The sequence below is a fragment of the Rhinolophus hipposideros genome, assembly GCF_964194185.1.
Source record: "Rhinolophus hipposideros genome assembly, chromosome: 13".
Lineage (NCBI taxonomy): Eukaryota > Metazoa > Chordata > Mammalia > Chiroptera > Rhinolophidae > Rhinolophus > Rhinolophus hipposideros.
In genome coordinates, this window is record NC_138059.1 from 27,971,303 (window position 1) to 27,983,364 (window position 12,062).

The 12,062-nt window shown below is 36.4% G+C and overlaps 1 protein-coding gene across 3 annotated transcripts in view; it reads left to right on the plus strand.

Moving 5' to 3' along the window:
• The window catches only part of LRP12 (LDL receptor related protein 12), a gene marked incomplete at its 5' end in the record, with an annotated part of 70,978 nt that extends 62,885 nt beyond the window's left edge, over window positions 1-8,093 (plus strand). For all 3 annotated transcript variants that reach the window (XM_081070203.1, XM_081070204.1, XM_081070205.1), the window contains one exon: window positions 3,175-8,093. In XM_081070203.1, coding sequence (XP_080926329.1) covers window positions 3,175-4,041 — 867 coding nt within the window. In that variant the 3' untranslated portion in view covers window positions 4,042-8,093. The remainder of the gene's footprint in view (window positions 1-3,174) is intronic.
• Window positions 8,094-12,062: the final 3,969 nt, after the last annotated feature.

A 12,062-nucleotide genomic window follows, 5' to 3' on the forward strand; every position in this document is an offset into this window, starting at 1 on the left:
ACAATACCATTGACTATCTTCCCTATGTTCTGCTCCACATCCTGTGACTATATATACATATATATTTAGTTACAGTTGACATTCAGTATTATTCTACTTCAGCTGCAGGTGTATAGCACATAGTTGACGTATCTACACAGTCTATGACGTGATCCCCCTGATAAGTTCACTGCCCATCTGGCACCGTGCATGATCTTTACAACATTGTTGATTATATTTCCCATATTGTATTAACTCAATTTGTATTTCTTAATGCCTTCACCTTTTTCACCCTGCCCTGTTAGAGATTTTTTTAAAAATTTTCAATGCTGAAAATTGTGCCAAGGCTTATAAGGATTTACACATTTAAAATATAAATGCATCCAGAAATATTTATAAAAAATGCTCCCAGTATTAAAATTAAGACAAATTGATAAACATTGTTTCCAGTGATTTAATTCTGTTCAAAATAGAAGACCATTTCATTTCTGGTAAATGAAATTTCTGATTACCTTATTTGCATCTTTTAGAAATCTTTGGTGAGAAATTGTAGTTTTAAAACATTTCTCTGGATGTAATTTGCACAGTAAATAATTCAGAAGTTCCACTGGTTGGAATTTTGTGTGCAAAAGGGGAAAAACCTAAATTGTGGCTTCTGTATGTTGTTGGCCCTGCCATGGGGAATACTTCCTCTTAGGTAGGAAATCAGACAAGGTGTCCAGTATGTACCACCTGCCACCCCTGTATCTCGAGGCTACCTTCAAGAGTTTAGCCAACTGCAAAGTTAGAACTAGTACAGTCCACACAAGACAGCCCTCATTTCTAAAACCAAGTACAAGTTCAGGGTTTCCCAAAACCATCCTAAGGTTTGCAGACTTATTGGAAGGACTCAGAACTGAAAGGACCCAGATTAAATCAGCCAGAGGAAGAGACACATAGTACAGAGTTCAGGAGGGTACCAAACAATTGTCCTCTGCTGGTAAAGTCAGGACAGTATTACTTGTGACACAGCTGCGTGGTAGTACGTAAGAAGTATTGCCAACCAGGGAAGCTCACCCGGGACTCAGTGTCCAGAGATTTTATTGGGGTTCTGTCCATACAGGCATGATTAATTGCACGCATGCTGAGCTCAGTCTCTAGGTCATCCAGAGACTAACCAATACTGATAACCCAAAGCCTCCACCCTATATCACATTGTTGGGATGAAACAGAGCTTTCCTAAGGCACAGTTTTACTATCTGGCTGGCCCAAGGTTTCAGGCAATGACATTTCTAGCATAGGTGACATTCCAAGGGCTAAGATCACATCCCCGAAGTAGAAGGTAAAGTCAGACCTCCCTTTGGATAATTTACTACATATTCCACCATTCTCTAGGGTTATAATTTACCCTTATAAGGGAATTCTGTTTCAACAGTGTTTTAAAATAAAATGTTTTTGAACAATAAGCTAGATTTTATTTAGTTAATGAGGTGTCAAATTCCCAAATTTGAAAATTTTGGTAATAAATCACCAAATTTCCATAGCAGTTATTAAAAAAAAAATCTCCTGAATTACCATCTCTTTTAAAATAGAAATGCTTTTAACAGATTAAGTGGAAAGCTTCACCTCACTGTGACAGACTAATGTTAAAATCAGCACTAATGTGTGCTAAAGGCTTTGTGGGTCAGGATGGGTAGTAGCTGCACAAAAGGAAAGGATATGTGAGGAGTCCCTTGTTCATTGCTATATGTAACAATGTAGTGCTCACATGAAGCCTTAGAACTTGCATGTTGAATGGTGTGGACCACTTCTGTGGAGAAGTTCATTAGGGAAGTGACTACCTTTTTTTTATATATATAGTTAGGTACTTCTTAATTGGTGAAATATTTTACTCATTTGTATAGCAAATTTGTGTGTGCTGATATCCAAATTTCTTATTGACAATCTGTGCTTTATTAAGGCGAGACCATGAAATATTCCTATGGTAGTGGCTTCTTAGCTTTCTGTGAAGTAAATTCCTGGGGATATGTTTGAAAGACCTCTATGAAAATAAATTTAATACCAGTCACAAAGAGAGATGGAGAACATAACGCTATCACATCTTCCTTATTTTCATCCTTTTTTTTTTTTTCCTGTGAGAGGAAAGGCAAGAGCCATTCATTTTGGCAGAGAAAAACTGTATCATCATTTGAAAGGGAATATGTCAGCTCTCCATTATTTCCTGGAAATACTGTATTTTCCGTACTAAATGCCAAATTGATGAAAGCTGTTTGTCCAAGTTTGAATACTCATTTTTATTAACCACTAGATGGAGCTTAAACACTGTTTTATATAAATGCTGTAGGTTTGTTTTCATTTTAAGTAATACGTAAATTCATTCTTCTAGAAAAAAGAATAGATTTTTCTTTCGATTGGACAACATGTACTAATTAAATCACTCCCATCTGTACTAATGAAAAATCACCGATTTTCAAAGAATACGGATATAATTTATGCTTAATACTAAGCTGTAGAAAATAAAACTTAATCTTTAAAGATTAGGAAGGTCTCAGATACCATTGCATAGTGCTATAAACACATTAATTTCTGAGCTTTTTTGTTTCCTGTGCTGTATTATAAATATGTTAATTCCTGTGTTTATTACTCTCTATGCTGTGTAACAAATATATTAATTCCTTTATTTACAAATCTTCAGTCTCCATTTATACAACAGATCCTTGGGAACCAAATATAATTTTCACATATTTTAGAAAGTTTCAACCTTGTAAATCAAGTATAACTTGTTCTATGTTAAAACAAACAAGCAAACAAACAAAAAAAACAGGCAAAGGGCCTAGTTTTCACACCGCTTTAGGTCATTTAGAGAGTTGTGGTGGACATTCAATTATCCAACTTTGGTGCACTTTTAGGAATGGATCACTATGTGAAGTTTTGCAATAGAATAGCTGTTGTAATCGTTATCAAATACTACTTTAAAGTTGCATATAAAAAATGAAATGTCAAAATCATCTTTAACACAGTGAGCAGTGGTTCCCGTTATAGATTAGATACTGTGGTAGGTTGAACCTGTACATGTAAGAAAACTTGATTCATCCTCCATAGATCCTAACAATGAGCAACAGACTTTTTAGCTGTAACACATTCTCATTAGGAGGGTGTTTTCCATCTTGGTACTTCATTGTTAGGTATCTTAAAGATCTCTTCTTCTGTTTGTAGGCTTCTGTTTTGGAAAACCTGAGGCTAGCTGTACGATCTCAGCTTGGATTTACTTCAATCAGGCTTCCTATGGCAGGCAGATCCAGCAACATTTGGAATCGTATTTTTAATTTTGCAAGGTCACGTCATTCAGGGTCATTGGCTTTGGTCTCAGCAGATGGAGATGAGGTTGTCCCTAGTCAGAATACCAGCAGAGAACCTGAAAGAAACCACGCTCACCGAAGTTTGTTTTCCGTGGAGTCTGACGACACAGACACAGAAAATGAGAGAAGGGACACAGCAGGAGCCTCTGGTGGGGTTGCAGCTCCTTTGCCCCAAAAAGTCCCTCCCACAACAGCAGTAGAAGCATCAGTGGGAGCAAGTGGAAGTTCCTCAACTCCGAGTACCCGAGGCAGTCACACAGATAATGGAAGGGAGGTGACCAGTGTGGAACCCCCAAGTGTGAGTCCAGCACGTCACCAGCTCACAAGTGCACTAAGTCGCATGACTCAGGGGCTGCGATGGGTACGTTTCACATTAGGGCGATCGAGCTCAGTAAATCAGAACCAGAGTCCTTTGAGACAACTTGATAATGGGGTCAGTGGAAGAGAAGAAGATGATGATGTTGAAATGCTAATTCCAGTTTCTGATGGAGCTTCAGACTTGGATGCGAATGACTGTTCTAGACCTCTTCTTGATCTTGCTTCAGACCAGGGACAAGGCTTTAGACAACCGTATAGTGCAACAAACCCTGGAGTGAGGCCAGGTCATCGAGATGGCCCCTGTGAGCGCTGTGGCATTGTCCACACTGCCCAGATACCGGACACTTGCTTAGAAGCAACACTGAAAAATGAAACGAGCGATGACGAGGCTTTGTTACTTTGTTAGGTACGGATCACACAAGGGAGATTGTGTACAAGTTGGAGCAATATCCATTCATTGTTTTGTAACTTTACAATTAAACTAGTTTTAATTTACAAAGAAAAGATGCAGGGTGATTTCTTATTACATATTAGCCTGCATGGTTAAATTAAACAATTTGTTAACTCTATGAACTTTTAGAGTTTGCTATTTTATCAGCGAAAAATGCGTTATGTATTCATATTGTTCAGTAATTTTCTTCCATTTGTTTCTGATTGTTTTTATCCTGGTACTGTCGTTTACAGTAGAAATATGGCTGCTGAAACTCATTTGACTGTCAGTTTATCTATCCTGTGTTAAAAGGTTTGTTTGTACAAAATATCTTCTTTTAATTGAACCCTTTATGCTTTTGCCAATACATCTTGTAACTTAATAGACTAGCTGTTAAGGTCGTTATTATATTCCCAAGAAAAAAAGCCCTTATACTCACCTGTGTTTTTATTTGTGTAACATTTGTCTAAATGTTATTGGATTTCATCATAAGAGCTTATCAAAGGGAAAACACGTGTCTAAAAATTTTTCTCTTATGTTTAACATGCAGTGATGTGAAATTTAGATAGTTAGAAAAATGAATGGCAAAAAGAAAACTCTTTTATAGATTTTCTAATATTAACTTTAATACTCTAATATGGTACAAACCAAATGGTAAAATCCCAAGTCATTTCTGTTTTCATCTTTATTTAAGGACAGATCTAAGCGGATGAAGATATTTTACTATGCATTAAATCTTGAACTTTATAAAATGTGTACAAAAAATTGTACAAGATAAGTTCCAACTGGTAGGGTTATGCTTGCATTGGACCCTAGGGATTTGCACTAAAATCATATCAAGGTCTCAGATGAGTTTAGTGCACAAGCACTATCACTTTAAATACTATTATTTGCTACCACAGTAACTATATATTTCCATAGCTTTTTGGGAGTAAGGGGGACATTTTTATTACAACTTGAAATTGCTTTGCTGGTTTTATATTTATTTGTTGTATTTAAAGACTGCATTGTTGTAAGAAAGTGACTTTTTCAATATATTTTATTCATGGGGGGATCATGCTACATGTTGAAAAACAAATTAAGAAATCATACAGATCACCCCCGTTTTAAGTAGAGTGATTTGCAAACCCCACATATTATTTTTATTGTCAATTCCTGTTTATTTATTCTTTAGCTGTCTTTTAGTAGCTTAATGATTGAGTATGAAAAATGTATTTGTGTGTGATTATTGCTATTTATTAAATTTTAAATACTTTGCTGAATGTCATTTTAAAGCATGTTTGAGGTCTTGTGTATTTGTCCTGTTATGCTGTCAGGAAGAACTGACTGAAATGTTTTAATATGTATCAAAAATTAAAAGGACTTTTTTTGTATTGCCTTGAGGTACTTTTTAAATCAAAGTTGCTCTTTATTTTTGTTTCATTTTGGTGCATATACAAGTTCAGGCCATAAAATACGCAGTTTGTCTAGGAGAAAAATTAAAGGAGGGGATATTCTTCCTTAACTACTTTATAATAAATTAGTAGCTTATACCAGTACTGGACAAGAATCCCTAAGAACCTGAATATTATTTTGCCTTTGAAAAAACTACCTCTGATTGATGTATCTTCAAAGATGCAGTAACTCAATCAGTTCTCCTTTTATGTTATTTTCAGATGCATTTCCAACCCTTATAGAATATACTACCGTGCATAGGTTTTTTGGTTTTGTTTCCTGGCATGTGTTTTATTTATTTATTTTTTAATTAATAAATCGTCCTGGTTCAAACAGTAAAAAGTCTCTCCGACCCCTGACACCTACCTTTTAGTTCCCTTTCAAAGAGACAGATACCAATAACTAGATTCTTTTATACCCCTCTAGAAATACCATATAGATACATAAATGTATCCACATATATAAATGCCATATACAGTAACACAAATTTTAACACACTATGCATACTTTTTCTGTGTCTTTTTTCAAGGGGAAAAAATGTATCAGGGTTTGAATATTAAAAATAAATTTAGGTATTTCTATTGCATTTTTCTCATTTAAATCATTGATCTATCCTGAATTTAAGTCTTTACCCCCCGCCCCCACCACCCAGTTATCCTAGTTTTCCCCCAGGTTATCCTAGATATCTTCAAGAGTTTGTTCTTAGAAACTTCATTTTTGTAATTATTAATGAAGTCTTTTCTGTTTATTAAATAAATTCATCTTTTCTTTACTATTTGAAATGACCCTTTTATCATACAGTAAATTTTCATATTACTTGAATATGTTTCTAGGCTCAAATTCTATTCAGTTGACCTGCCTTTCTTTTTTTTTGTACCAGTCCTACACTCTTAATAACTAATTTTCAAATATTCTTGCTTATTTTTCCATTTGCACTTTGTACTTTTATTTTGGGGAACAGCTTTACTTTTATAAATTAACTGAGGGAAATTTGACATCATGTTAAAGCTTCGGTTTAAATCATGGTGCACTATCTAAAAATGGTGTACATTTGTTCAAATTTTGTTTCCTTTTTTATATGCTTTACATTTTACTTTACAGATATCTTCAAGTTTATTCTTAGAAATTTCATTTTTGTAGTTATTAATGAAGTCTTTTCTGTTTATGACTTAGTTTGATTTTAGTATACATGAAGGCTAATTATTTACTTATATTAATTATCTACCCAGCTACCAGACTTCCATTTTCTTAGAGTTTATAATAGTATTTCAGTTAATTTTTTTGTTTTCCAGTTACAGTCATGTCTTGCAATTCTCATACCTCTTTATGTCTAATTGCATTGTCTGGTTCATCTAGAATAATGTTAAATATATCGGCTACAATGAATTGGGTTGAGATAGATACATTTAATCGTGTTAAGGAATATCCATTGGTCCCTATTTAAAAAGTAATAACATTTAACCAACAATGCAGGTTGAATTTTATCACATTCCTTTTTATCTATGGAGATGATCGTATGATTTTTCTCCTTTGATATTTTAATATGAATTACATTAATGTGTTTTATAATTTCAAACCATCCTTGCATTCCTGAAATAAACTCTACTTGGCCATGTGTATTATTCTTTTTAATATATTGCTAGACTGTTCCATATTTTATTTAGGGTATTTTCATCAGTGAGATTAGTTTGTGTGTGTGTGTGTGTGTGCATGCGCGCACGCTTGGTCTCTAAGAAGTTTTGTTAATTAATTTGATGCTGATGAATCTGGAAACTTCCCTCCTTTTCCTATGCTCTAGAGCAGTTTAAATAGCATTGAAATTTTTGTTAATTAAAATTTCAGTAAAGGGATGGCCTGATGGCTTAGTTGGTTAGAGCACCAGCTCTGAACAACAGAGTTGCTGGTTTGATTCCCACATGGGCCAGTGAGCTACACCCTCCACAACTAGATTGAAGACAACGAGCTGCCGCTGAGCTTCCAGAGGGGCTGCTGGATGGCTCAGTTGGAGGGCGAGCTCTCAACAACAAGATTGCTGCTTTAATTCCCACATGGGATGGTGGGCTGCGCCCCCTGCAACTAAAGATTGAAAAGGACAACTGCACTTGGAGCTGAGCTGCACCCCCCACGACTAGATTGAAGGGCAACGACTTGGCGCTGATGAGCCCTGGAGAAACACACTGTCTCCCAATATTCCCCAATAAAATTTATTTTTAAAAAAAATTTCCATAAAGTTATCTGGGTCTGAAGGATGTTTGGCAAGTAGCTCTGACAACTTTTTTGGTATCTTCTATGGTAATGGTCTGTATAGTTTTATATTTTAGCTGGGATCATAAACCATTTCATCCAAGTTTTCAGATGTATTTATCTAGAACTGAGCAAAGTTACCTCTTCCTTTTCTGTGCATATGGCTTTCCCCCCTTATTATGTATTATGCTTGCTCTCTTATTTACTTAAGATAGCTAACAGTTAACCTATAATTTATTGTGGTTTTTTTGTTTGTTTCCTCCAAAGTAGTATGCCTTGAATGTCTCCATTCTACAATTTTTCTGTTTTCCAATTAATTCATTTCCATTTTAATAAATTTCCTTTTCTCTTTCCTTAGTTTATTTTGTTGTTGTTTTTCCCCAACTCCTTGAGTTAGCACTTCATTCATTCATTTTTATTTCTTCTTAATTAGTAATATGAGATTTAAAGTGTGGACTTAATTCTGATCACTGCTTAAGCTCAATCACATGTCCTGTTGTCATTTTATATTAGATGTTCTAAAATTTCAGTTTTTATTCTTTAACCCCGAAGTTGTATTGCAAAAGGCTTTTTCCTTTGCTTTTTTTGTTTTGTTTTTTTCCCCAAATAATGAGACTTTTTTGTTTGGGTAGTGGTTCTGTTTTCTGATCCTTTTAATTTTTATTTTTATGGCATCACAATCAGAGAATGTTATGTATATTATATTTGCCTTGGGGAGTTTATTGTCTCAATTTTTAAATATTCCAGGAACACTTTTGAAAAGTATATTCTTTGTGTAAAGCATGTATATTTTAGTAGATATTACTCAGATTTGTCATGTCATTTAGTTCTTCTCTACAGTACTTTGTCTTAGTCTGTAAGTGAGATCTTCAGTATTAACATGGTAGAAAATAGAAACAAAGGGGGCTGTGTACAAAAGGTTCTGTGGGCCAGCAGCCCCTGCCTTAGCTCATATCATAGGGTAGGACTGGGCGGGGAGTCTTTCTGTAAGCTGCTGAGGTTTTAGCTGCTAGTACTGCTTACCACCATCATCCACTGTTAAGCTTCAAATAAATGGATAAGACAGGCTAAAAGGATAAAGGAAAAAAGTACATTCAATTCACTATGTATTTATCGAGTACCTACTACACACCCAGTGATGGTGACACCCAGTACCTTACTGTTGCCCTCCATTCAAGCTGCCTGGTCATCCCCTCACACCCTTTGTCCTGAATTCCAAGGGAGAAGATGACAGCATCTTCATAGGATCTATTTTAACTCAAGTGGGTCCTTGTTTAAAAATCGATAGAAGCAGGCAGTATAGAGAAAGGTCAGTCTCAGAATGATTGAACCCTTGTTCAGAAATAGCTTATAAATTACATGTGGGGATTGTTATGGGTCAAAAGTTGGTTGGCGTTTTTTGCTAAGGCACTCAACATTAAAGGTGGTAGAATGAGGCGAAGTAAAATGCACTGATTTTAGAGCTTGAAGGATTCTTTATAAATGAAGTAACAGACAGCTAATGAATCAGGAATGTGCTCAACTCCAAAGAAATCTGTATTCTACACCATGTTACATAAGCCATATATAAGTATTCCATACATAGTTTACAATTACGTGATGTTACAGGAATGTGTCTTTAAAAGGTTAGGTAATTCTTCTGACATTTTGACACCTACTTGACCCTAAATGGGAGTGTGTAGCCCATGGTCACACTATCAAAGACCATTTCTAAGAGTCCTTTAGCACCAGCTGCCTTTCATCATAGGAAAGAATTCTCAAAGCAAATAATAACGTTTACCCATTGTTGCATGCCTACCATCTGCCAAGTCCTTTGTATGCACCGTGTTTCCCCGAAAATAAGACCTAGCCATCAGCTCTAATGTGTCTTGGAGCAGTAATATCAGACCGGTTTTATCTAAGACCCAGTTTGTATTATTATTATTATTATTATTATTATTATTATTACATTATGACCCGGTCTTATATTAAAACAAGACCGGGTCTTATATTATTTTTTCTCCTAAAGATGCATTAGAGCTGATGGCCTGGCTAGGTCTTATTTTCTGGGAAACATGGTATCTTTGGAATCTTCACTGTCCTGTGAAATATAAACTACATCTTCTATTTACAGGCGTACAACCAGAGGCAGAACTAAGAATTGACCTTAGTCTTGTATGACTCAGCAGTTGTTTTGTGAATGAGATGGATCATAAAATGAAGTAATGTCAATCAGGAGAAATAATCAGGAAATATCAGGAGAAATTAGAGACAACAAACCTGAATTATTCAAACTCACTGAACCTCCGCCTCCTCATTTTAAGGATAATGGTAGCTTCCCTCATAAGATACTGTGAGGAATAAATTGAGATAACATTTGTAAAAGCCTTAGCACATGTTCTGGTCAACTATTGCTATGTAATAAACTGCCAATCTTTATGCTTCCAAGCAACCACAGTCATTCAATTTGCTGACAAATCAACAATCGGGGCAGAGCTCAGTGGAATCAGCTCAACGTGCTCGTAGCATCATCTGGGGCTGGAGGTTATAGTTCCCGAAAGAGGTCCGCGCTGGCCACAGCTGGATGCTCAGCCAGAAGCCTGGGAGCCTCTCCACGTGGGCCTCTCCACGAAGTTACTTGTGTTTCCTTACAGTATGGGAGCTGGGATCTCAGAGTGAGTGTTCCAAGACACCTCTACAGAAGCTGCAAGGCTTCTTAGGACCTAATCTCAGATGACCCAGAATGTTACTTCTGCCACATTCTATTGGTCAAACATATCACCAAGACCTGCCCAGAGTCAACAGAAAAATAGATTCCCCTCTCAGTAGTAGACATAGCAGAGAATTTGTGACATCTCTAACCTACCACAGCATAGTACCTGATTTATAAAAAACTGAAGTTAACACTATTAATATTTTAAGCAGAAAAGCAGTTTTACAGTCCCAGGAAGAAGCTCATTTGCTAAAGGATATCACATTAATTCAGCTCCTCTGTCATATGTTAAGTCCATTAATTGTGCATATCTTATATTTGTTTATTACAAATATTTGTTTATTATAAATAATAAGGGTGAAACAATTTGCCTTAGCATACTATTTATTTGAGTCAGGTCATAGCACTGAGACAAACTTACGCAAACATATTCAGGTAGTTGGTTAATGGTGATGGTTAACAGTTTGCCACTACATTGAAAATAACTTCTGTTTCAACATGGTATGTTGTCATAACCTATAAAGTCTTTAGTTTTTAATTTATTAGAGGCAACATAGTGGGGGGAAATCTGGCGCCAGCTTGCCTGGATTTTAATCCTGTCCTGCTCCTTACTAGCACACGATCTTCACCAAGTCACTTCATCACTGCACCTCAGTTCTTCATCTGCAGATGGGAAAACAGGACTGTCGGCGGATTAAATGAATATTTGCAAAGTTCTTGGAGCAGTGTCTGGCTTATAGTAAGACACTGGCTGTGTAAGGGTTTGCTTATTGTCATTGTCTGAGCGTTAAACAAAGAACATCTCTGAAGCTTGAATCAAATGGGATAAATGTGAAAAGTCCTAGAAGAGCCGTGGTTTCTGAACATAGGAATGTATGCTTACCCCCAAGTGCTTCTGAGTGCAGCCACTTCCAGTGCGATCATGGAAATGAATTGCAACCCAGAATAAATGTCAAATGGGAGCAAGAAAAGGGAGAAGAATCTGAGGCAGCCCACTTGTGGTGAGTTAAAGGGAATTCCAAGACAGGAGACAGAAGGTCTCGCAGAGCCCTGGGCCTGAGGAAATTACCTTAGTGACAGAATCTGCAGAGAGGTCTTTATAGGACTCAGAACCTGGTGATTTTCAGATCACTTAGTTCCCTCAAACACTGCTAGTTGCATATCTGATATCCAGGAGAGAAGCCTCATTTTAAGGGTTTGGGATAAAGAAGAGAAAAGCCTGACATCTCTGAGCCACTGCACCAGCCTTGGCCTGGCTACCTTGGCTTCGGACTACATCAAGCAACTATAGTAGACTTCCCAATTAACCCACAGAGCAATGCATTCCTAACCCACCTGCTGATTCTTAAATTGAGAATAACAGTGGTGTGGAGGATCCAATGAGACAGAGTACATAAAGCAGTTAGAACAGGGACGTGGAAATGCAGTATAAGTGATGGATAACCTGACGCCAGTAAATGACCAGTGCTCACCTTGCTCTTCCAACAGCAACTCTGTTTATAGCTTGGACTTTCCTGTAAGATTTCATTTGAATAAAGGGTTTGAAGGATTAGTAAAATTTGGAAGTAAGTGCTAGAACATTACAAGATTAAGTTACCCAGTGCTAACTAACCTAAGGCACACATGG